This window comes from Osmerus mordax, chromosome 2 (assembly GCF_038355195.1).
Source record: "Osmerus mordax isolate fOsmMor3 chromosome 2, fOsmMor3.pri, whole genome shotgun sequence".
Classification (NCBI taxonomy): domain Eukaryota; kingdom Metazoa; phylum Chordata; class Actinopteri; order Osmeriformes; family Osmeridae; genus Osmerus; species Osmerus mordax.
Genome location: NC_090051.1, coordinates 11,683,197 through 11,707,759, shown reverse-complemented (window position 1 = coordinate 11,707,759; position 24,563 = coordinate 11,683,197). Strand labels below are relative to the sequence as shown.

At 42.0% G+C, this 24,563-nt stretch overlaps 1 protein-coding gene across 1 annotated transcript in view; it reads right to left on the bottom strand.

The window, feature by feature from the left end:
- Positions 1-10,268: 10,268 nt before the first annotated feature.
- thsd7ba (thrombospondin, type I, domain containing 7Ba) overlaps positions 10,269-24,563 on the bottom strand; it is a 215,360-nt gene continuing 201,065 nt past the window's right edge. Inside the window, exons 22-29 of the mRNA XM_067253353.1 lie at positions 21,098-21,243; positions 20,634-20,805; positions 17,646-17,819; positions 16,317-16,412; positions 15,612-15,694; positions 13,127-13,319; positions 12,810-12,897; positions 10,269-12,257 (exon numbers count right to left, since the gene is read on the bottom strand). Of these exons, the coding sequence (XP_067109454.1) occupies positions 12,176-12,257; positions 12,810-12,897; positions 13,127-13,319; positions 15,612-15,694; positions 16,317-16,412; positions 17,646-17,819; positions 20,634-20,805; positions 21,098-21,243 (1,034 nt within the window). The 3' untranslated portion in view covers positions 10,269-12,175. The remainder of the gene's footprint in view (positions 12,258-12,809; positions 12,898-13,126; positions 13,320-15,611; positions 15,695-16,316; positions 16,413-17,645; positions 17,820-20,633; positions 20,806-21,097; positions 21,244-24,563) is intronic.

Genomic DNA, 24,563 nt, shown 5'->3' with positions numbered 1-24,563 from the left:
TTCAGTCAAATCTTCTAGGCGCTCATTTGCACTCAAATGAGCCAAACTCAGGGTCAGGTTAAGGTCACCCCACGCAAAATATTTGTAAATATATATATATATTATTATTACTATGATTTTTATCAATATATATTAGAGATAGAGGGATTGGTAATTAAATTATGACAGACAAAAATATCAGTATGTGATACATTGTAATCAGTGGCGGCTGCTGGTCTTTCAAAGAGGGGAAGCTCATTTTCGGCCTACATCCTAAAAATGTTTTATTTATTTGGCTATTCACTGGCTAGTTCCAGGGGCGCCGCCAGGAATTTCGGGCCCCATGGCAAAAATTCAAAGTGCCCCCCCCCCCACAACGTCAGCACACGTTAGCAACGACGCATAACTACAACGTGCATAGATGTAGTAAGACTGTTGCGCACAGTAGGCATAGAGTTAATATTACTAGAGGAAGCAACTTTTGTCTTCCAAGATGGTGTCCCCATTAATTTCTATGAAAAGTGCTCAGTGGCGCAGTGAGGCAAGCGAGAGCACGAAACTGGACCGCGCCATCTTTCCACTTCTGACTCTTCCGGTCTAGCTTTAAACAGTGGCTCTTTTTTTCCCTAGCTCCGAGACCTCGTGCACGCTTGCAACTAGCTGTACACGTCATACTTTGCGACAACCAGTCGCTAGCATAGATTTATATGGTTCCGAGCGTGTGAGCTAAGGCATTGCAGTGGCAGAATGGGGTACAAGTCCGATAAGAATCAGAGACATGATGCAAACTTTACGGAAGTGTATGCTGTCACTGTATAGTATTCCTTTCACTTGGTTTTTAGAAATAGGCTATAGGGCTAAATAGGCTATAGGGCTATTCTAGATGGAACTCATCACATATGTTGCTTTTTTTCTTTGTGATATGAGTATGATTTCCAACGCATTGTATCGGATTAAATAAACTGTTAACATGAACACTTAGCTCCGTCATTGTTCTCGCCAGGCAAAGAAAGCTTAATAGTTATTTTTGTAACAGAAATCTTCCATAATGCAGACTTACCATAGCTTACTGTCAACTTTATATTCAAACGAAATGCCACGAAATTCACACTGCCTTCAATTTAACATCAGTGTAGAAATGTGTTTTATATGTTCAACCTACAAAACCAAACGCCTATTAATGGATATAACGAGACTTGGTAATAATGTAATAAATAGAGAAGTGTGTCTAAAATATAGTCTACTTTATTGAACATGTGCCTTTGAAAGGGGCATATTAACAGAACTATATTACAAGACGTTTCCATCAGATATAAGTGGGGGTGAAAGAGTCACTGAGGACCTTCATTGTCCCACAAATGCAGTCTGGCTTGATGACACGATCAAAAAAAGAATAATGAGTGTGTTTAACAAAAGCTTCTGAAGGCAAGACTAATATTATTTAAATATATATCATTTCCTATTGTGGTTATCAGTTAAAGTATTAATCTTCGTCTTTGCTCCAGATAGACATGTCAACAATCTATGCTCACGCTTAACATAATATAATATTTGCCATCATGTCATGAACGTTTTTACAAAAAATCAAATCTGTTTTAAAATAACGGGAATAAACTATATTAACAACATTTCATGTATGTGTGACAACCATTTGCTAAACTTGCTACAACAGGGCAGGCAACTCAAGCCATTTCTTTCCGCTCCAGGTAAATCGGCTATCGGCCAATGTGAACTTTTGTGCTCGTGCCCTGTTAGTATCCGCGAGCACATTTGCAGGCAACTTTTATTGACGTAAGCAAATACATGGGGTGCTAGTTTACCCATTTCGGATTGGTTTCAAACTTAGCAAAAATCAGGAAAAATTATTCTATGAAAAAGCTAGTAGTATGAGCCAGGTTCGAGAATCGAACATAAATTATTGGGGGAGATAGTTTGGTAAATGTTGACTGGAGTTAATTGATTTGATTCACATGACGTCACTGTAGCTTTGCGCCGCCATCTTACCTACCTACTCGGCCTTAGAAATGCCTGCAATATGCCTGCTTTTTACCTCTGTTTCGGTGAAGTTCATCTCGGTGAATTCTGCTCAGGTCGAGGAGGACAGCCTTTAAGAGAGAACGCGATTCCCCATTGATCTGTCGCATCAGAATTTTGATTTGGGTCACGAAAGTCTTGCAATTTGAGTGAGAATGCGTCGCCCGCATAGTAGTAGGCGGCAGCCATGCCTTGGTCCCCCGGTTTTGACGTTAGCCTCAGAGTCAGACTCGGGCGCTCACTGGCAGTGTTCACAATGTTTTATTTCACTCCATTCTACACCACAAACGTCAGGGAGGACCGCTTTTAGTAGATACGAGCCTACCGAAGATAGCCAGAATATTGGATTTCTTTAACCGAGCCTGTTTCATTCGTCATTTGCCTGAGAAAGCGACCTCCGTTAGCCAGGCTAGTTTTGACCGTTTCACTAGGTCAGGCTATTTAAAGGTTTCGGACAAATGACTTTTGTGCATAAAACTTAAGTGCCTCAAAGTGCCTCAAAATGTCAAGCCCTGCATCTGACATTAAAGAACATTGTCAAGATTAATGACAGCTAGCCGTGAGCTTAAGTGGCACTAAGATGAGTGCTAGTAAATAATGTATAATACATTACAACACATATTCTAGAACTGTAATCACCAGCTGCATATCAGGCACGACACTAACTATGATCCCAGTTATTAATATGTGTGGCATTTTAATCACTGAATGCATCATGGGCACTGTGCACGAGTGAATATAACAACAGGATTTATGAAGGAGGCATGTCTTAAAGAATATATTGTGCTTATTAAAGTTATGCATTGTGCTTATTAAAGTTATGAACTTAGAAGTGTGCCCAGGCTTAAACATTGGGTCTCACACTGAGTGTGGGAAGCAGGCTGTTCTTTGTGTCTCTATCTTTTCATTTTCAGAAACAACCTTGAATCTGGGTGGAGATGGCACCCGAGCAGGTGGGACGCAGAGGCAAGAACAACTCCCTGATGCAGAAGAGAACAAGCTCAACCCTCTTTTCATCTTTCTGTTTTAATTGCACTGTATATTATATGCTGGGGAAGGGACAGATAGCCAGTTGGACTTCGTGAACCAGCCCAAACTCTGTTGCGGGTAGGGAAACGTAGACAACCCCAGAGCTCTGTACTTGTTGATTTCCAACTGCTGCATTAAAGCTGATATTATGGGACCTCTGCGACTCCAGACCACTCTTTCTAGAACACAGATTTGTGTCATTGAATACTATCATTACATATTGGAATAGACACATAGATATATGAATCCTTCACTAGCTAGCTCTTAGTCACTTAGCTAACAACTCGCTACCTAGTCAGAGTAAACTACGACCAAAAACATACGTTTGATTTCTTTCAAATAATAAATAACTTTCCCATGATTAAATATAAGTCCTTGGTGGCCATGTGCCGCACTTTCACGTCATTCACCCATCCAGCCACAGCATACTGATAAACATCCGTACTCTTGAAAGCCTTCAAGCAATCCCCACTGTATGGGGAGGGTTATGTACAAGGTAAGTGTTTATAGCTAGCTCTGTCATGGAAAGCCAATTGGGACAAGCCTGGGGCAGATAATAAGGAACCAAAGAAAACTGGGGGTAACAAATAGGCTAAGGATCGGAGCTTCAAATAGATTTTTTTCCGACATATCTCTGTCTCACTTTCTCATTGAAATCGGCAGTGTGGGCGGCCATACTGGGCGAGATCGGTAGTGCATATGGCGGCGGTCTGTTTGGAAGTGACGTAAGTGGCATCTATGATAAAACGACCGGAAGAGCCGGAAGTCTAACAACAAATGCAATACCACCTACATCCACCGGGGCCGTTGCTTCAAGCCGAGGGGCGAGGGGTAGACACCGTGTTACAGAGTGAACTGTGAACTGAAAATGGCACAAAGAAATAAAAGGAAAACATGAATAAGTCCCATTATTAATACCATACAATAATTTTTATTACTAATTATGTATTTATTTATGTGTATTTAGCCTGCCTCTCTGACCCCCCCCCCCTTCCGCCCCCCCCCCCCCCAAAAAATATAATCTCCCGGATTTTCGTACTCCAATGTTGACAGGTGTGGTGAGCACGTACAAATAAAGGAACTCCCTTCCGGTTCAGTAACACCGATGAGAGAGACGTGCTATTTTTCCTCCATTAAATATACCTAAATATTAACATTCATTTTTAAAGAACTTATAAAAAAATGTTACTTGTCATGGGTAGTTTCAGTGTGTAAAGTTTCATTTTGATAGGAGTAAAGGAAAAAAATTGCCCCATTGGGGTGTAATGTTGCCTGGCCTTATTGGCACACATCTCGGATTGATGAGAATTTAACATATTTCCTCAACTAGGATTTCTTAGGACTTTTAGTATGTTGTTCTGGACACCTCATAGAAATGACCTAAGCTGAAAAAAAAAATATATATATATTTAGTCTGTCGTAAAACGCTACTTTGCCTGGACTAATAGTAACAAAGTTACATACTAGCTAGTTATAACAGTTACACAGAAAGAGACACACTATGACAACGAAGTCCAAGTGGACTCAAAGAACGCAGTGTTCGGCAATCAACTGCAACAACTACCAATGTGACAGTATTTATGCCTTTCATCGCTTTCCCAAAGACCCTGACAGGTAAATTTTGTCGGTAGCGTAATCTTATGCACCTCCTAACTTTAACGTTTTTTTTGTCTAGTAGTAGGCTAGTAAACTTAATTCCTTCTAGGAACTGCAGGTCATAGCCATAGAAACCAGAATAATGATTTATATGGATATGACAGTAAATTAAAATGAGCTTCTTAAATTAATTTGCTGAATTCATATATTTCATTGATAACGTATTTGTGTATGTACTGTAGGCTAACGTTGTAATGTGTAGAGCTAGCGTTAGGTTACCTCCTGCGAAACGGTCTAACGTTAGGCTATTATAACGTTATATAAACTCATCACCTAATGTAGAGAATAATATAATTTATAAAGTGCTTGAACTTCTCTGTCAATATAAGTTCTTAGCATCACCTAGCGCTGCAGATGTGTACGGAAGTGAGAAGCGGAAACGATTACATCTGTTTTCCGGTTCGAACGCTGGGCGCTCCGCATTACCCCTATACCACCTACATCCACCGGGGCCGTTGCTTCAAGCCGAGGGGCGAGGGGTGGGGGCTTAACAGTAGGCTACTGGCAGCATCATACATTTAAGTAATTCAAGACTTCCATGTACAGTAAGTAATTTCACATTAAATAATTTATTTAAACTCAAGCTTGTGTGGTGTGTCGCTGTCTTCAATGCCACAGCCTAAACTTGATGTCAAAAGAAACGTTTTTCATTTCCGGCGCATTCAAACAATCCCCTTAAGTTTGGCTAGCCACAGCAGCGGCTAGTTTAGCACAATTTACCGAGGTCAGCTTCTCCACCTTGCAGGGCTCTAGTCTAAGATCAAATGGTCGTATTTGGCATTGTTATTGACAATGATCGCTTCCAGCAAACTTCTTTTGAATTAGCCATTTCCCCCTAAATAAATGTCAAGCTTATTTACGTTTTTTGGGGGCATATTTTCAGTTAGCAGGTACTGTTTCAATCGCTATTCTATCTAACGCCTGGGACACACTGCCTGCGATCGGCTGCGATCTGCTGCGACGCGCCTGGAAGCGCCTCCTTTTTTCTTTCGGCGCCCATGTTATCAAATGGGACCGACCACACTGGCTGCGAAGCGCCGCGATTGCCTGCGATCTGCAGCGATCGTTTCGGCAGCTGGTAGAATTTTTTCGCGAGACGCTTGCGAAATCGGCTGCAGGATGATGAAATACACCATATTAGTTGATATATTTGAATAAAAAAACATGTTATTAAGATTTTACTCCATTAATTGTAGACTACGGTGAACATTTGTAAAGTTGTAGACTTTATAATTACAAAATGTTGGTAACGAACGTCCTTTACATGTGGTTACCCTGATGAAAACGAATGAAAATAAACGGATTGATCCGTTGAGCTAGCATGCCCGTAGTTGTTTTGTTTGTTTGAGAGAAACGAGTTGTCACGCGTTGCACACAACACACAGGCAGACATAACCTACTAAGAGAGAACCCCCAAGTCGATTTCTAAAATCAGCATCAAATGAATTCTCGAAGTTGAAAAGCACAGGGAGTTGTTGTATGTCAGCAACAATTTTACAAGGACAACGCAGATAAGGATCAATGCTGGGATATAGCCAATGCCATGTTTATGTACCATGTCAGCGTAAAGGAAAGTTCAGAGTAGCTGAAAGGCTTGGTGACCGGCGCGGAGAAATGCGCGTCTGGTGTGAACAGCTTTTGCTCAGTCGTAGCCGATCGTGGCGCTGCGCGGCGCGTACAGGCGCTTCGCAGCCAGTGTGTCCCAGACGTAATACTGCCGGTGACAACGTTGTTACTTAGAATAGCTTGTTTCAAGGGGGTTCAGCTTGTTTCAAAGGTGGTTCTTAATGAATGAATGCTATACGAGTGGGCTAAATGCTTGAAAATATCACTACTGTAGAAGGGAAAAATTAAGGTGACGTTTAAGTCATATAGGTTAGGTTCATTCTACATAACATTTTGTCATTTAGCAGACGCCCGTATCCAGAGCGACTTACAGTAAGTACAGGGACATGCTACACTTCATTTTTTGTATTTTGAATTGTACATGAGCAGCAACAAATGTAGGTTATGCTGTTAAATCTATGCAATCTTCATAAATAATAAGTAGGCATTTTTATATAAAATATACAGAAATATCAGTTGTAAAAATTACAGTTAATAAACGGACCCATCTGCAACCGATGCAAGCAAGCACACCCTACAATTTCCCCAGAAATTGTACCCTCCCTAGTTAATGGATTGCTTCTTGGAGTTCGATAGTAATGGGGAGACTGGGGTGCTGCTGACTCATCTGTTGTTAAGTCTGTTAATAGGGGCAGGGAGTCGGGACAATGATTTAATCTGAATATCTTGTTACATGTTTCCCTGCACTGATTAAATGTTGATGAAATGTAGGCTAACACTGTACCCAGCTAGATAGCTTATATGGACATTAAACCAACAGGTTAATACCACTCACAGATTTGCTACCCACCTTTCTTGGTAAAAAACTGGGTTACTGATTGAAACCCTCTCTTTTGTCTATCCTCTCTTTCTTTTTTCTCTGATCTTTTCCGAAACCCTGATTTGTGTTTACGGCCAGACATTCTTGCGACTAGCGCATCTACTGACTGCAACTAAACACCGTCACCGATAAGTGCGCTAAGGCAGGATCAAACCATTTCATTCAGATACAGGGGGATGGTCGGTCAATATGGATGTTTACTTTTTGGTCAATAGGGATATTTAACCTTTATTGCCAAACACAAGTAAAAACAAAGACATCATGCATTGTATTATTATATTTTAAATGTATTATATACTCGATGATGGTTTATATAATATAATTTTATGACTTTTTGCCTATTTTTGAGAATCGTCCTAACTTTTCCCCCTATACGGCGCCCCTGGCTAGTTCACCCCTACGACATTAGCCTATCCTACTGAATGAACGAACGATCTAACAAAACAATATTAATCAAGGAGGAAATGTGGAAATTAGGTTAAATTGAAACAAGGAACGTGGTGTATAATTGTATGAAGAAAATTGGTTAGCAATTTCGCCAAGCAAATAGAAGAAATAGGTTGCTGCAGTTTGTCTTTCAACTACAGTTGCAAAATCCGCGATGGGACTGAGCTTGAATAGCTTCGGTGACTTTTTGTAGTACAAAATTACTGCCAATCAAAAGGAGATGCAGTCTTTCGACAGACCCTCCAATAATCACGCGGAAGCTCACCGTCCAGGCCAGCCCACTCCTCCATTCACCCCCAGAGACGCTGAGTGTCCGAGGCGGGACATAATCTCAGCATTCATCCAATGACCGTATAGTTTCGAAGCACTGAAAAAAACTGTTAAAGGGGTGATTGATTGTTTTTTGGGGGGTATTTCACACTCTCACACGTCTCCGAATAGGGTATGTAACATTGGTTGGGTTGAAAATGGCCCGGGTGCTGTTCTATGCCCCCTGATAGATCCTCTGAAATTTTCCCGGGAAAAAACACTAGCTTTTCTCCTTTTATGGTATGCTCATTAATATTTAGATGAGCTGTGCGCTGATTGGTTGGTTTTCAACGAGTGAAGTGCAAAAACGCAACACAGCACTCACTGAAACACAGAAGGTGGAGACTTGAAATAAAAACGCGCAAATAAATCTATTGTGTCTACACAACACTGTTTTCAACAGATTGACTAGATATCATTTGAAATGATAACGTTAGTTGTATCCACTTCTGTTGTCGAAGCAAACTGGATTGACTTAGGTGGGTAGAACGTTACAGCTTATAGCAACCAAACTATATCGTGATTCAACTCAGCTTCAGTTAGCTAGCTCTTGACATCTTGCTGAAAAATAACCTGACAAAGATCTGGACAAACATGCATCGTGAATTGTAGATTTACATAACAACACGGGTTATTTATTTGAATGAAACAGTCAGGAACATGAAACAACGTTAGCCCCATTGCCAATAAACTAGGCTAAATCATCACATATGCTCTTGCGTTAGCAAGCTAAACTAGTTTACATGCCTACAGTCTAGGTGTTTTCGCTATCTAGCTGTTCTTGCATTCCTTGCAAATCAGCGTTAATAAAAAGCAGATGAGCTAGAGTCTAGCTAACATTGACTAGACGGGCATGGCTGATGTTTGTCTATACCATAGCGTAGAAGATCCCTGTGCAGTTCGACCCTCGACACATTTGCGCAACGATTTCACAAAGGACGGTTTTGAAAACCTGGGACAATGTAGCTAAAGCAGGATTTGCTATGAAGCTGTTGCTGAAAAGAGGTGCGTTCCGACCTTACGTTCATCACAACCGCAAGCTGTAGTATGATTTTGTCGGTAGTTCTTAGCAATGCTAACGTATCCTGTATCTAGCACCTGCCTTTCTCCAGTTCGTTCAAATAGATAATCTAGACAGGCGTTAGCAATAGGCCAGACTGCTATTTGTTTTCTGGCAATTTTTTCGGAAGCTTCCCTTCTAATGCCGACTACAGCTAGTCTAGCTAGAGTCATTTGCTAAGTAAAGTATGTTGATGTGTTTAGAAACGTATTTAGCAGTCTATGCTAGATACAGGAGACGTTAGCATTGCTAATAACTGTTAACGACAAAATCATACTGTAGCCTACTTGCGGTTGCGATGAGCGTACGCACATCAGCACATCAGCACATCTTTTCAGGTTCAGCTTCTTAGCAAATCCTGCGTGAAATTGTCCAAGGTTGTCAAAACTGTCTTGGGTGAAATGTTCAGAGCAAATGAATAATTGAGTGTCGAACTTCGCCGGGATCTTTTCATAGACAAACAGCAGCCATGCCTGTTGAATGTTTGGCTCCTTGGGAAGACTATGACAAGTGTTGGCATTCCCTGTACAGCCTGGAACACAGCATTTACGACCATGGTCCATTTTCAATATCCTTGTTATACTTCAAAACGTTATTCTTTGTAATTGCTTACAAGTAGCCTACACAGAGCAGCGCGCAGCTAAACTAGCATCGGAGATCTACACTACCTCGGACTAGGCAAGAACACCAGTGAGTGGGCTGGTCTGGATGTAAATTTTGGCCGGGGCCCGGGGAAGCAGCCCCTCCTGCCCATTGCACAAACGCGGCCCTGGCCAAACTACATTACACTTTATTCAGGTAATTAGTCTAGAGCTAAGAGATTATTTAAATGAAACCCAAGCTGTTAGGGGTCATCCAGAAAACTGCAAAATAAGGCAATGCCTGGAGAGGAACTGTAATGGATGAATTAGAGTTGACTAGATTGCCTTCTCTCATTGCTTATCTTCACCGTGGCCTTGACACAACCATTATAATCCACATCCCTGCTAATCAGACGTGACAGTCTTCACTAAATGAATTAGATTAAACAAAAGATTTAAGATCTGTTTCCTCCTACATCCTCTGAACACCTTGGGATTATCTAATAGTCTGTCTGGATTTAGAATGTAAAATTACTCAGCAGTAATACATGAAGCTGGCCCAGCTAATTATCCTATGTAAGTAATGACAGTTTTTACAAGAAGCCTCAGAGGATTATTGAAAAATAGGCTAAGATAGGGGAAAGCTAATCTTTCACTACCTGTTTGGCAGTAATGGAGATGAACCCTATTTAAGATATACGGAGAATGCTCCACACAAAAAAACTCATGATTTTTATTTCAGGATTAATGAAGTGAATTGATTTGAATTAAATAGCCTACGTTCTTAACTTCAGCAACATAATGTCTGGTAGTTTAGGTGTCATATGTATTTTCCAAAATGGAAGTGTGTGTAATAGAATCACACATATCACAAGTATAGAGGGATGTCAGTTTACCAGACCCATGTTGTTTTGCAATGAAGCCCAACAGGAAGTCATCTGACCCAGTACATTCATTGGAAGAGCCTGCATGTGCTAACTGTTTACTGATTTGGACAGAAGGAGCTTCATGGCTGTTGGTGCACATAGTTCCACACTTTATTAGCATGTCTGTCCAACTCTCCACACAGCAAAAACACAAAAGACAAGGTACAGTAAATTATAAGTTACTACTCAATATACTCATGTGTTGATAGCATTATAGCACAATATAAAAGGTGATGTAAAAAAGGGAATTCATAGGGACTTCAGCCCTCAGAGTCATTGGATAGCATGTTTTGGTTGCACTCTATTCTATGGTACAGAAATAAGATGATAGTTGTTTAAGTATTGTTGAATGACTTTGGAATACTGCTTGTGATAACTCCACTCAGAAAGGATCAGATGTACCACATTATTTCTGAACAAACAATGTGACAACAGCTGGAAACTATCATAAACTAGAGTGCTAATGTACCCAAATGCACCACAGAACTTCATATGGAAATTAAACAGATTCATTGCAAGGCCACTTATCATCATGATTTCTGTCTGAACAGATCAAGCATGCATACATACAACTGGGTGATAAAATATTATTGTTGTAGCAAGAAACAAAAATATTCATACACCCTTCAGATTATAAACTTGTTTGTGAGATTCTTTGTTAAATTCTCAATGGAATGATGTCTAATTGCATTTCTGAAGTAAAGTTAAATACTTCAAATCCTATTGATGTCTGCAGGATTTGTGTATTGAATCATTTAAATAAATGCACATGTAAATAATACAAATAAATCTGGCCTTTATTAAATCTTTCACCATCTTTATTAAATGCTTGTCTGTTAACAACAGACTTGGAGGTAAATCCATACACAGCTAAGAGGAATAATAAAAACAATAATTTTCTTATGAATTGTTTGTCACCATGAATACAATTCAGGCGCCTCCTGTTGGTCATGCTGATAAACAATCAGAATTTTTTTTTAGTGACAGAAGACAGTTCTTCCTCGAACTGCGTTATCTTACTTTAGTCCAATTTATAAAAATACTTACTAAAGGAAAGGATTCAATCTGCGTAGTGGCATTGTGTGCATATGGGAAAATTTTAATTTTAATTAAAGTTTAATTGGATACATTGTTTTCTTGACTAAAGCAGATGTTTCGAGAGTGACCAAGCTAGTGGGTTGAAGGGGGCATGTCTATGACCTCAGATAGAATTCTGGCAAGCCTACATTTGGTTGAACTGTCAAAAATCCAAGCTTACACATCCTATGACATTATCAATAAATACACAACTCCACAGCAATAACTTTCATTACAATGAAAACACTAGAAAAAACTTGTTTGAAAAGAAAAACAAGAACGAATCAGCACTAATGTAGTGCATAGAACTTTGAGTTTATACTCCTGGCGTTAAAAAGTCACTCTCACACAGTATCTGTTGGTACTGTGACATGTCGAGAAAGTTTGACTCTCAAAATGTTTCTGGAAAAACAAACGCCTCCCAAGTTAAAATCTCAAACTTTCCATGACAATAAGCTGCACTGTTGATCCAGACACATCCACCTCATGGTTCCTGGGTTAGAGGTCAAAAGTTCCTCTTTCTGAGAGTGATGGAAATGTCCCTCAGACCATCTTAGAAACAATCAGTAAATATCCTGTCCGTGTGTCAGTACAGTACAATTCAGTACATTATCTGTCTGTGGCATCATGGCTACATGTCTGCATCCCCGTCATAAGCCAGAGTCAGAGGCTTCTGAGGTGGAGAGGCTGTCTTTTTCATCTTGGAAGGTTTACTGAAAAAACAACAAGAAGACAATGAAACAGAAGAGAACTTTCTATAGACGTATAGAAAGTTCACAAACAAACATCTATATAACAGTTTATGTGACGAAAGTGAACTGAATTCAGTCAATGATACTTTAAATCTAGAAATAAAATGTTTTTATGCTCACAATGCTTTTTCACGTAATGCTTCAATTCACTTTAATTTCACTTCAAATAAGAAGGTTCTCCTAATAAAAGGTGATTTAATTATACAAACTCTACTGGGACTTAAAACAACAAACCACACACGCCTTCCTCTGAAGATGTGCTCTCCCCTAAACGACAAAGCTAGTTGTTTGCTAATTGTTTTCACATCAGAGAGAACCAGGAAGTTGCACCTTGTAGCAGCAGTGCACTGCTCGTTCTATTAAACTCAAACAGCACTTGTAGTCTGGAATCTATTTCTCATTTATTCTCAAAACTTGAAGTAGAGACATTATGTGGCTGAACATTTTTATGTATAAATATGGATACAATGTGTACAATATAGACTTACAATATATGTACACATTTATACGTACCACAGCAGGAACAACAAAGCAATAATTAATAATATCAAGATGAATCCTCCAGCTGTCACACCATACACCCAGAGTTTCACTCTCCCATCTGTGCAGAGAGCAGAGGCTTTAGATGTTGTTTTCCTTAATATAACTTACAGTCATACTGTTGTAAATTCAATGAAAGAAAATTGTATTTCTCGTGAGACTAGCATTAGTAAAGTACAAAGATGTAAAAGTGCATACAGGAAACAATAAAATGACCCTAAACCAGAGAGACAAGCACAGAGTAGATCCAGAGGTGCTGTATCTGGAGAGTGATATGTGGTTTCCAGTACCTGGTCCGACAGGCCGCAGGCTCCACTCAATGAAGAGGTCCTGGGCCTGGGAGGGCCCCGGCTTCAGCCTGCCAGAGCTGGTCTTCACATCGGCCTTCTTGGTGTCAGCCCCAGGGGTCTTGGTGCAGTAGTCCAGGAAACCGTGGGTGGTCATCACCTCTGTGTAGCCCTTCTCACACCCACACACTCCACTCTGGAGGACACAGGGGAGGCAGGGGGCCTCGTTCAGAGCTAACTGGGTAACAGCTGTCATCAATGTATTTTTAACCCTTGTGCTGCCTTCGGGTCACATGACCCAAAGGTTCATAACGAACCATCGTTGTGTTTACCCAATTTTACCCAATACAAAAACAAATAAAAATAATTTTCTTTTAACCTTTGCAATGTGGGGGGTCTGAGACAGCCCAACGGTTAAAGATCCTGTAAAGTAAATTCCATGTTTTGCTTCTAAGTACATTATATACGTGTGAACTGAGTTCCTGAAAGCATGTGCAAAGCGCTAAAACTTTGTCGCACTGAAATGTGGAGTTAGACCGAAGAACAGTTTCTCTTCCGTTTTCAGATCAGGTTTTAATGGGCGGAGCCAAAAAATGCCCTATCTACATCATTTCGCCCCATCTACGTCAGATCACTGAATGGCTCCTCCTGCTGTAGCCTACTGTTATTGTAGCTTACATCAGCTAGCTAGCTAGCTTCAGGATGTCTCCCACCACCCGCAACTGCATCTTCCCTGGATGCAAGAACTAGCTGCGCTGCAACACCATTTAAGTTCCCCGTTGATAATGAAAGGAAAAATAGGTGGATAGATTTTGTGAAGAGCCACGCTCATGGAAAGCTTTGGATAAACTCCAACAGCCGCCTCTGCGCCACTGACCATTTCATGGCGGACAGTTTTAACATGGACCAGAGACAGACGGGGTTCACCAACACACAGCTTCTCTTGCAGCGCGGAGCCGTACCGAGCATCGCCCCCCCGGCCGTTCATCCTCCGGTCGCACCTGGACCATCCACCGCCGCCAGCAGTTCATCACTCAGTTCTGTGTGCTTGTTATAATTATACTAGATAACTTTTCCAGAGGTATCTCTGCTATAATTAGTGCAAACCGCTAACTTGATATTAGGCTACTCGGTGTAGAATGATGGTATTTTGGTGAAATGGTAGCTAATGTGCTAGAAGTAGAAGTTGGAGAGCTCACTGTCTGCTGTCTCTGCTGTAAATGTTTACTCCTGTGTTACAGCTCAGGGGAATATTTCATTTATATGCATCTGTATGTTTCACTCATTGAACAAATACATTCTAATTCTATACTGTTTTGTTCGGCTTGACGTAGCGTCCATTATCTGGGTCGTAGGTAGCTTACTTGAGAGAGGCGGCGCCTTCCAGCGAGGGGGCCGAGCTTCAGCTCCTTCAGGCGACACGCCCCCCCAGTCTCAAACAGAGAAGACTGCTGATTTTCTTACGATTTCAAAGCCTAATTTAACATACTTGCCGGTGTTTTTTTTTTCATTCGAATTTGGATGGGTAGTTAATAACACATTATTCTGTGGTGTGGTGAACTTGAAACTCGTTTTTAATTCCACTTTACAGGATCTTTAAAAGAAAATAATTCTCTTTGTTTTTGTATGAGGTAAAGTTTTCGCAATACAACGGTGGGTCACAATGACTGATGAGTCAGAATGACCCGAAGATAACACAAGGGTTAAGGACTCCAGGAGAATGCTTCTGTTCTTGGGAGGCTTTGTCTGGCTGAGTCACAATCCTCACTCAGATCTTTTACATTACATTTACATTTAGTCATTTAGCAGATGCCCTTATCCAGAGTGACTTACAGTAAGTACAGGGACATTCCCCCGAGGCAAGTAGGGTGAAGTGCCTTGCCCAAGGACACAACATCATTTTTCACAGAGTGGAATCGAACCGGCAACCTTCTGATTAATAGCCCGATTCCGGGCATTTATTCCAAATGTACCAGCGTTTTAACTGCCGGTTGTTTTCCTTGCTTCTTCTGTGAAGTGTTTTGTGTCTTGGCTAGAGTGTGTGGGGAATCTTTAAGTTTTGGGTGATCATTGTGTTCCCACAAAACAACAATTCAATCCAGATGGTTTATCTAGTGTTCAATGTGAGAGCTTTAACTACACCTTGCAGGAGTATCAGTGTTAGAGAAACATTGAGTGGGACTGGGGAGGTGGCTACATTTCACCTGTAGATACATACACCATCCTCTGAGAGGCAGCAGCATCTCAACTATGGATATCAGTTACTTGTTTCCAGTGCAGCTCTGGATCTGAGTGCTGTCTCTCAGCCATAGACATGCTAGCCCACAATCATGCTAGCCCACAATTCAAATATGATAATTGACAAAAGCTTTTAACGAGAACCAGATAAACGCCAAACACCATTACCCACAAGGCCTTGTAAGAACAGGTGAGAGACGTTGCGGGCAAGGGGGTGGATGTGTATGAGTCAGTAGGATGTGGGTCTTACCGGTGTGCAGTGGGAGAAGGGCTTGGTGCAGGGAGGGTGGCAGTGTCGGACTGTTGTTGGCCGGTTGTGTAGAAAGCACCCCCCTGTAACGGTGAAACAGAAGTTCTTAATACCGGCCCTCCATTGATAACCAAATGAATGTAATGTCACTCCTGATTAATGTGCCTGGGTCTGCTATCAGACTCTCTGATCAATGTGAGAACAGTGTAATTCTAAAATGGAAAATTACATGTCAGAATATCAAAGAGTAATGCCTTGGGCTTTCGCATTCTCTACAGGGAGAGATTACACTGGCAGAGTTGCTTTGTGGCAGACATACATTCCAACAGTAATATGATTACATTCACCTGCACATTAAGCTCTCCAAAGACTCACATTCCCTTATTGTGAACACCTTCAAGTTGCACTTCTTGTCTGCATGTTGTTTTATTTATTTGTTTAATTTAGTTTGAACAAATGAAAACCTTGTTTTTCCTCATATTTGTATGGATGGAGAACCTCAGAGATTTGGTGTGGTATTGATTGCAAGTATTTGGAGGGTAGAGAGGAGATCAATGCTAGCTGTGCTGAGCGTGAGCAAATATGTGGGTGTATGTGCATTTGTGTGTCCATGTATGAGTCCAAGTATGCATGCCACACATCGCAGTGCATCTGCGCAATGTGTGTATTTATGTCAAATGTGGTAATGTTAGTGTATACAGCTACCTGTGACATTGACTCCATCTGAGCGCTGGCACCACACGGCTCTCTCGTTGTCGCTCCATCCACTGGCCCTCCACTCATAGCTGTGGCACCGCCCCCCTTAAACCAACACAACACGTCATCACTCCAACAATGGGGGACCTTGTCACCTATAGCAACTGAACCCTAAATAACATCAAAGCTAATGGTAGCAAACGGTTGCTCTTTAGAATAAACAAAATATATATCCATGTAGAGGCCAAATTGAGTTAATTTTGCCATCAACCGTAATGCATTCAGTTAGCCAAAGCTGGCTCCATGTCAGTGTGCATGAGCAATACACTTCTGCAAATACAAGGGCAGATACAATATACAAAGGCTCATGGGTAATCATTCCATCCCTCCATGTATCCCAAGGCATTGCTGGAGGCCAGGGTCTTGAGGAGTTAGGGCTGGGCACAAAGGGACGGCTGGAGGGGTTAGGGCCGGGAGGGGTTAGACCTGGACACTTGGGGATGGATGGAGGGGTTAGGGCTGTGCACCTTGGGCTGGCTGGAGGCGCGCTTGGGGATTAGCAGACGACTCACTTACAGACAAACAGATGTCCTGGGGAGAAACATATTCAAGCTGCAGAGGAACTACACGCAAATTTTCCAGTCTGTGGCTATGCAGCATGAGGCTATTACCACACAAAAGCTTTTGGGAGGATATGGAATGAAAAGAATAGGAAGGAGACAAATGGGAGGGATGTTTAAAAGCATGAAATAAGCAGCCTGTCTTCCCTCAGGCAGCTCAGCAAATGAAGGAATATTTTTGTATTTTTCGTTTTGACGATGATTGGAGACATATTGTACTGTGGTAAAAGACTACGAGTGGTTGAGAAGTTAAATGTGTTCGATGGGTTCCAAAGATGTTCGTCTAACTGCAAGAACAGTCCTTAATAAAAAAAGTACAAACATTTCTAATTTCTAATGAAAAACTCTAATTAGCACTAAAACAAGTTTATGAAGAAAAAAAAGGTTTAGCACCAATATAACATACCCAACTAGCAGTTGAGCAGAAAGGAGGGGAGGAGATAGAGAGAGGAGGGGATGGAACGAGTAGGGGAGGTGGGGAGGTGGGAGAAAGTGGATGGAAGGTGGGGGGAGAGAGGAGGGGACAGTGATATAGAGAGGAGAGGATGTTATGGAGAAAGTAGGGGAGATAATGGAGAGGAGGCGAGGTGATGGAGAGAGGAGAGGAAATGGGGGAGATGGTTGGATAGATGATGAAGAGTGGAGGGGGGGTGGAGGAAAGAGGAGGTGGGGGAGAGAGGAGGGGAGGTGATAGAGAGGAGGGTGGAGGGGTATGTACCTTTGCAAGGTTGCGTCTCTAACACCTGCTGGGGACAGTTGTCCTGATTCTCCAGGACCGTCACCACGACAGCTCTGGAGCGAGCCTGTCGACCCGTGGTCTCGAAGCTCCGCCCCTCCAGACAGGTCAGCTGGCACGAGCTCCAGGAAGACCAGTCAGTCAGATGACAGTCTCCTGCACACAGAGATTAATCCAGCGTTAATGTTCATGGATTGTAATGTATTTTATATTAACACTTGAGGGGCAATTGTTTTATTTGTCATCTTTCCGAGGCTATTTTTGAGTGATTGGCTTATTTTTATAGGGGGAGCTAAATCAATTGCACCTCCACAATTACATTTCTCACAGAAAATAAGCTTTTGAGCTTATTGTATATGAGATACGGGTCTATTGTATATGAGACGTCAATGCATAAGAGAGGAATTCATAAAAAAGAAAAGACTCCATCCACAGAGGGAATATCCAAGCAGACAAATCCATCACTCCCACAAAGTATACCATTGGACACCTCTCAATACAGCTGACCGAGATGAAAGAAGAGAGATCTATTATGCGTGTTTATAAATAAACTCCTAAATAAAAATTCGGAAACGTTATTTTGGATGATTATTCCTCCCCTTCAATAATATTATATATTGTATTTTATATCGTTGGAAAGCCTGATTAGACAACGAGGTACAACTTGTAAGGATCGTGCATTCGTGGAATCAGCAACACAGCTAACCGTGTGGGTAGTGGCCCAAAAACAATTGCCAAAATCCCGTGCAATATTCTTCTGTTGGTATTCACTCTCGTTTTGAGTAGCTTGGTGGATTGGATGATTGCACTCTCCCACAGTAATAAGGAAAAAACAACACATATTGGCCATTTTTACACTTTATTCATTTTACACTGTCAGGGACCTCAGTAGCGTGTGGAAGATCCATATGCAGCCACAACAGCTTGGCACCTCCTCATGCTGGTCACCAGCCTGGTCACACACTGCTGTGGGATGGCCTCCCATTCCTCAACCAGGATTTGTCACAAGTCAGCCAACATGTTTGCGTTGGTCACTCTGGCACGTACTGCACGCCCAAGCTGATCCCACTTGAAGCTCAAAACGAGCGTGAATACCAACAGAAGAATATTGCAGGGGATTTTGGCCATTTTATTTGGGCCGCTACCCACACGGTTAGCTGTGTTGCTCATTCCACGAATGCACGATCCTTACAAGTTGTACCTCGTTGTAAAGGTGACTAATCAGTAGGGATGCGTATTGATAAAATGTTAACGATTCAGACTCCTTATCAATTCCTGCTTATCGATTCGATTCTTTATCGATTCTCTTATCGATTCTCCCCTCTACAGCCTTTACTGGCTACTACTGGCTTTGACTGGCTCTGAAATGAGCTAATACCTACCACCTCTAGGCCTCTTCAGGCCTCTGTTTTCAAAACAAAATCTAGTCGGAGACAGAAACTTTCAGTTTCCTTGTGTTCAAGCTTCTATTACTCAACACCAGTAGGACTTAGAGGGGTCCTAACAACAGGGGAAATAACTTCAGTGTCACCTTTCAAAAGAGACCATTTACATGCATGTACTCCAAATGGTTCAACAACAGCTTTCAATGTACTTTGGATATGTTGTTTAGGCGTTTTCAGACACATTTAACAGGACTATTAAAAGGTTAAACAATTAAAATGCTAACTTTAATAATGGATTAAAAATCGATATGCTCAGTTTAATAATGGGACACGCGAACGTTTGCTGATAACACACGCCACCCCGATTACTTGAAATGATCAATAAGATCAATACTAATGGGAGACGAATGCCGGAGCTAAAATGTATGCTTCAAACGACGGGACAGAAGATAACTAGATCGACTACACACAATAAAGGCAAATTGCTTCACACAGTAACAAGTGGTTGTGATCACTTTTGAGCAGTTTAGCTCTACCTTAGATAGTTAGAGACGAAGCGCGAACGTTAGCTGCGCTGCTGCATGCATCGAACACATGACGTTCCAGTAACTTCATTCCATGCTGTGTGTTCAAATTCTTCTTCATATTTGTAGTATTTCCTCCCTTCGACGAAATAGACTTTTTACATGCGTTACAAGTGGCGTTGTTGTCCTTTTGTCGTGTGAAATACAACCAAACTTTAGAATGCTTCTTCCTAGTTGCCATGTTTGCTGCAGTCTGTCTCTGAATAAACTATAAAAGTTCGCGCATGCGCAACGGCACAGAGAATCGTTAACAGAATCATTAAGGAATTTTGCTAACGATTCCAAGGAATCGATTCACTGGGAACCGGTTCTAAACAAGAACCGGTTCTCGATACCCATCCCTACTAATCAGGCTTTCCAACGATACAAAATACAATACCAATTGGTATTATTGAAGGGGAGGAATAATCGACCCAAATAAAGTTTCCTAACTTTTTTTGAGGAGTTTATATTAGCAGATCCTTTATCGAAGGTCATACATCAATATCCCTTTCTAATCCACGGTGAGGACACTCCCTCCCAACCATCGCTGCTCTTTCTGCATCGGCCCCTCAGCCATGACACCTCTTTGATTCTGTGCCCTGGCTCGCCATTAAAGCCAATCCGTGCGGCGAACCAGCTCATTATGCTTCATCTTCACAGGACCCCGCTCTGTTTTCACCCCTGCCTGCTGAAACCTAGGCTGCTACATGAGCTGCCGAGGAGAGGACTCTCTGCCCCTCTCCCTCCACCCCAGACATACAGCATAGGCTGCAGAGAGCAACCCTCTTGCTCCTCTTCCACCTCCACCCGTGAGAAGTTCAGGCCAAGATTAGGTGAGGCTGGCCGAGCCAACACAGCCCACATCTACAGAGCAAGGAAACGCCTCTCTCCATGCCCCAAGAGAGACACATCACAGCCCAGTCTAGTCCAGTAGAGCCCTGTCTAGCCACTCCAGCCAGTCTAGTCTAGTCAGTCCAGTCCAGCCCAGCTCAAGTAGTTCAAGGTGATCAGCTGAGTACCAGGGCAAGGGATGGAGCAGGGCAGCAGCAGGTCCTGCTCGCTCTCTCTCCCCAGCCTGCCTCCACACAGGCCCTCGTCCACGGCCTTGGCAGAGGAGGTTGTGGGCCAGTCTCCTCCATGGACCACACAGGTCAGGTTCCTCCTGCGCACACCTTCCCCACACACTGCTCCCTGGAAATACAGCAGAACAAAACACTTTATTACACTACACAGTACACTGCATTACAACACAAAATAACATAATATACAAAAACGCAACATGACACAACATAGCACAACACAATAAAATACAAGATCAAACATCAGATAGATCTCAGATATGTCTTGACCAAAGTTGCCTCTTTTGACAAATCTACTGAAAAACACACATTTATAGTATACATAATTATATACATAAATAAACTCTATATAGAAAGTTGTACAAAATTGCTAAATCTATGTGTGTTGCTGATTTTTGCCGTACCTCCACAGTGCAGGGGGTCCTGTCTCCGAGCAGCCAGGTATAGCAGGGCCTGATAGGACAGGGCTTGGTCTGGGACAGCAAGGGGGGACAGGGACGCCCCTCGTCATAGGCCTGCTGGAGGATGGTCCGGAAGCGCACGGTCTGACCTGCAGGGATCAAGGTTATTATAGTTTTGCATTTTTCATTAGTTTTTATTTTTATTTTGTTTTGACTTTTTGTTTTCAAATTCAGTGTAGTTTTAATTACCGTAATTTTCGGACTATAAGCCGCGCCTTTTTTCAAATTTTTCGACCCTGCGGCTTATATAACGGTGCGGGTAATCTATGGATTTTTACAGCTAACGGCAACTAAGATATCAGTAAATTTTCGCTTAAAAAAATATATAAATATTCAAAGATGTGCACACTTTTTCAAAAATAGCCAAAGTTAAGTGGTTAAATGATAGTGACGCTATTAACTAATTTTGCTGGGGAACCCCTAGCACTCAAGGACCACTGGTTGAAAACCACTGCTGTAGATCACTGCCGGTATGTGCGCTAGGAGCGCACCTTTTAAGTTTGAAAATTGAAAAGTTTGTGTCTGAAACGGTATGTGATACAGTACAGTTTACACAGCACAGTATATGTTCTGTAGCTACTATTCCACTAAATGGTAACACTCAGTGTGCGAAATACCCGTCAATATTCAGGGGAGTCCCCATCTCTCGATTGTTGTGCAATACCGATCAAAATTTGCTCAATATGCAGTAGAATCAGAATGGGTTTTTATTCGCCATAAAAGTTTGCACAGACAACGAATTTACTTTGGCAGGAGAGCCTACCTAGGCAGCCATTTTTGGCGCCAACTAGAAAGTTACAGCATAACATGAGGAGAGAGGAGGAGAGAAAAAGGCAACACCCAGACAATGCTCCTAGAGGAGTACAGTGTGGGAACAGACAAAAACCTCAGCACATAAGCACAACAACATTTACAAAAACACGTGACTTGCAACGGGGAGTGGGGGGGGGTAGACAAGCAGCATCTGGACCTGCAGTCATGGTAGGCGCTGGACACAGACCCGCCAGCCACCCTGGGGAAACAAGCAGGCGAAGGCGTTGGATGGGGGTGGGGGGGTGGTGATATCTGTATTAGGTGAAAGTTAATGTGTGAGTAGGTTTGGGTTGGCTCGACCTAGGCCACAATCAGTCCGATTCTCCCTATGCAGATAGGCAGGGACGGACTGGGAGTAAAAATAGACATTGGACTTTGATCCAGACCGGCCCACCAGAACCGGCCCCGTATACGCCACCAAAGTGCCATGCTAATGCATGCACATTCTGGGTTTGATGTGATGCTAGTAGGGAGTACTACAGTTAATGCGAGCGTGCATGGCGCGCAAAAACTTTTTTGGGGCTGATTTGAGCGAAAATATTTTTTGGGAGCTTAATGTAAAATAAACATGGCGCTACCGATGGTCAGTCCGCTACTGGCAGTTGGTATAACATTACAGTAACTATTTTATGGATGCCAGCCAAGACAATCAGTCTATAGCCTACATGACAACACACGCACACACAACCATTTTTGATAATCCGATATGCTATTATTCTAGTATAGGCTAGTATTCGTAAAACAACACTGACATAAGAGGTTGCATTGGCTAAAGTTGTTTGGATGCACGTTGTTTTATAAGAAGTGCATTGTCATTCGGTGCCTTTTCATCTCTGAGTGCCACCTTTTTGGATGTGAACCCAAAGTGTGTGAATGAAACACTCTGGTTAGCTTTCGCTTGCTAGCCATTGACTTCTCAACGTTTCTGTTTGGCGCACAGGACTGGCTGGCTCCGCTTGGCAAAAATAATGGTGAATAAATGTTTTGATTTCTGAATACTGAACATGGTGAGCTTAAAACATTTTTGTGACCATTAGTGACAATATTTATTTATAAAAAAAGAAAATTAGACTGCCTTCAAATTTTGCTTTTGAGGCTTTCAGGGGGGCTCATGGGTTAATCGGGGGGGGGGGGGGGGGGGGGGGGCCCGGTCGAGCCCCCCCGGACCCCCCCGTATTTCACACACTGGTAACACTTGAATACGTTATGCAAATATGCAACTTGTTTGTTGAAATGTTAATAAATTGGAGCTTCCTCAAGCAGCCATCTCTTTCCCCACAATCCCCTCTGTGCACGAACACTTACAGTTAGGTCCATAAGTATTTGGACATTGACACAATTTTCATCATTTTGGCTCTGTATACCACCACAATGGATTTGAAATGAAACAATCAAGATATGCTTTAAGTGCAGACTTTCAGCTTTAATTTCAGGGTATTTACATCCAAATCAGGTGAACGGTGTAGGAATTACAATACATTTTATATGTGGCCCCCCCCTTTTTAAGGGACCAAAAGTAATTGGACAATTGGCTGCTCAGCTGTTCCATGGCCAAGTGTATGTTATTCCCTCATAAAGGGAGTTCGTTATTTCATTGACAAGGAGCAGATAAAATGTCTAGAGTTCATTTCAAGTATGGTATTTGTGTTTGGAATCTGTTGCTGTCAACTCTCAATATGAAGTCCAAAGAGCTGTCACCATCAGTGAAGCAAGCCATCGTTAGGTTTGTTTTGATTTTTCAGCCTATCAGAGAGATAGCAAAAACATTAGGTGTGGCCAAATCAACTGTTTGGTACATTCTTAAAAAGAAAGAACGCACTGGTGAGCTCAGCAACACCAAAAGACCCGGAAGACCACGGAAAACAACTGTGGTGGATGACAGAAGAATTCTTTCCATGGTGAAGAAAAACCCCTTCACAACAGTTGGCCAGATCAAGAACACTCGTATCTGTGTCAAAGTCTACAATTAAGAGAAGACTTCACCAGAGTAAATACAGAGGGTTCACCACAGGATGTAAACCATTGGTGAGTCTCAAAAACAGGAAGACCAGATTAGAGTTTGCCAAAAAACATCTAAAAGAGCCTGTACAGTTCTGGAACAACATCCTATGGACAGATGAGACCAAGATCAACTTGTACCAGAATGATGGGAAGAGAAGAGTATGGAGAAGGGAAGGAACTGCTCATGATCCAAAGCATACCACTTCATCAGTGAAGCATGGTGGAGGTAGTGTTATGGCGTGGGCATGTATGGCTGCCAATGGAACTGGTTCCCTTGTATTTATCGATGATGTGACTGCTGACAAAAGCAGTAGGATGAATTCTGAAGTGTTTCGGGCAATATTATTTGCTCATATTCAGCCAAATGCTTCAGAACTCATAGGACGGCGCTTCACAGTGCAGATGGACAATGACCCGAAGCATACTGCGAAAGCAACCAAAGCGTTTTTTAAGGCAAAGAAGTGGAATGTTCTGCAATGGCCAAGTCAATAACCTGACCTAAATCCAATTGAGCATGCATTTCACTTGCTAAAGACAAAACTGAAGGGAAAATGCCCCAAGAACAAGCAGGAACTGAAGACAGTTGCAGTAGAGG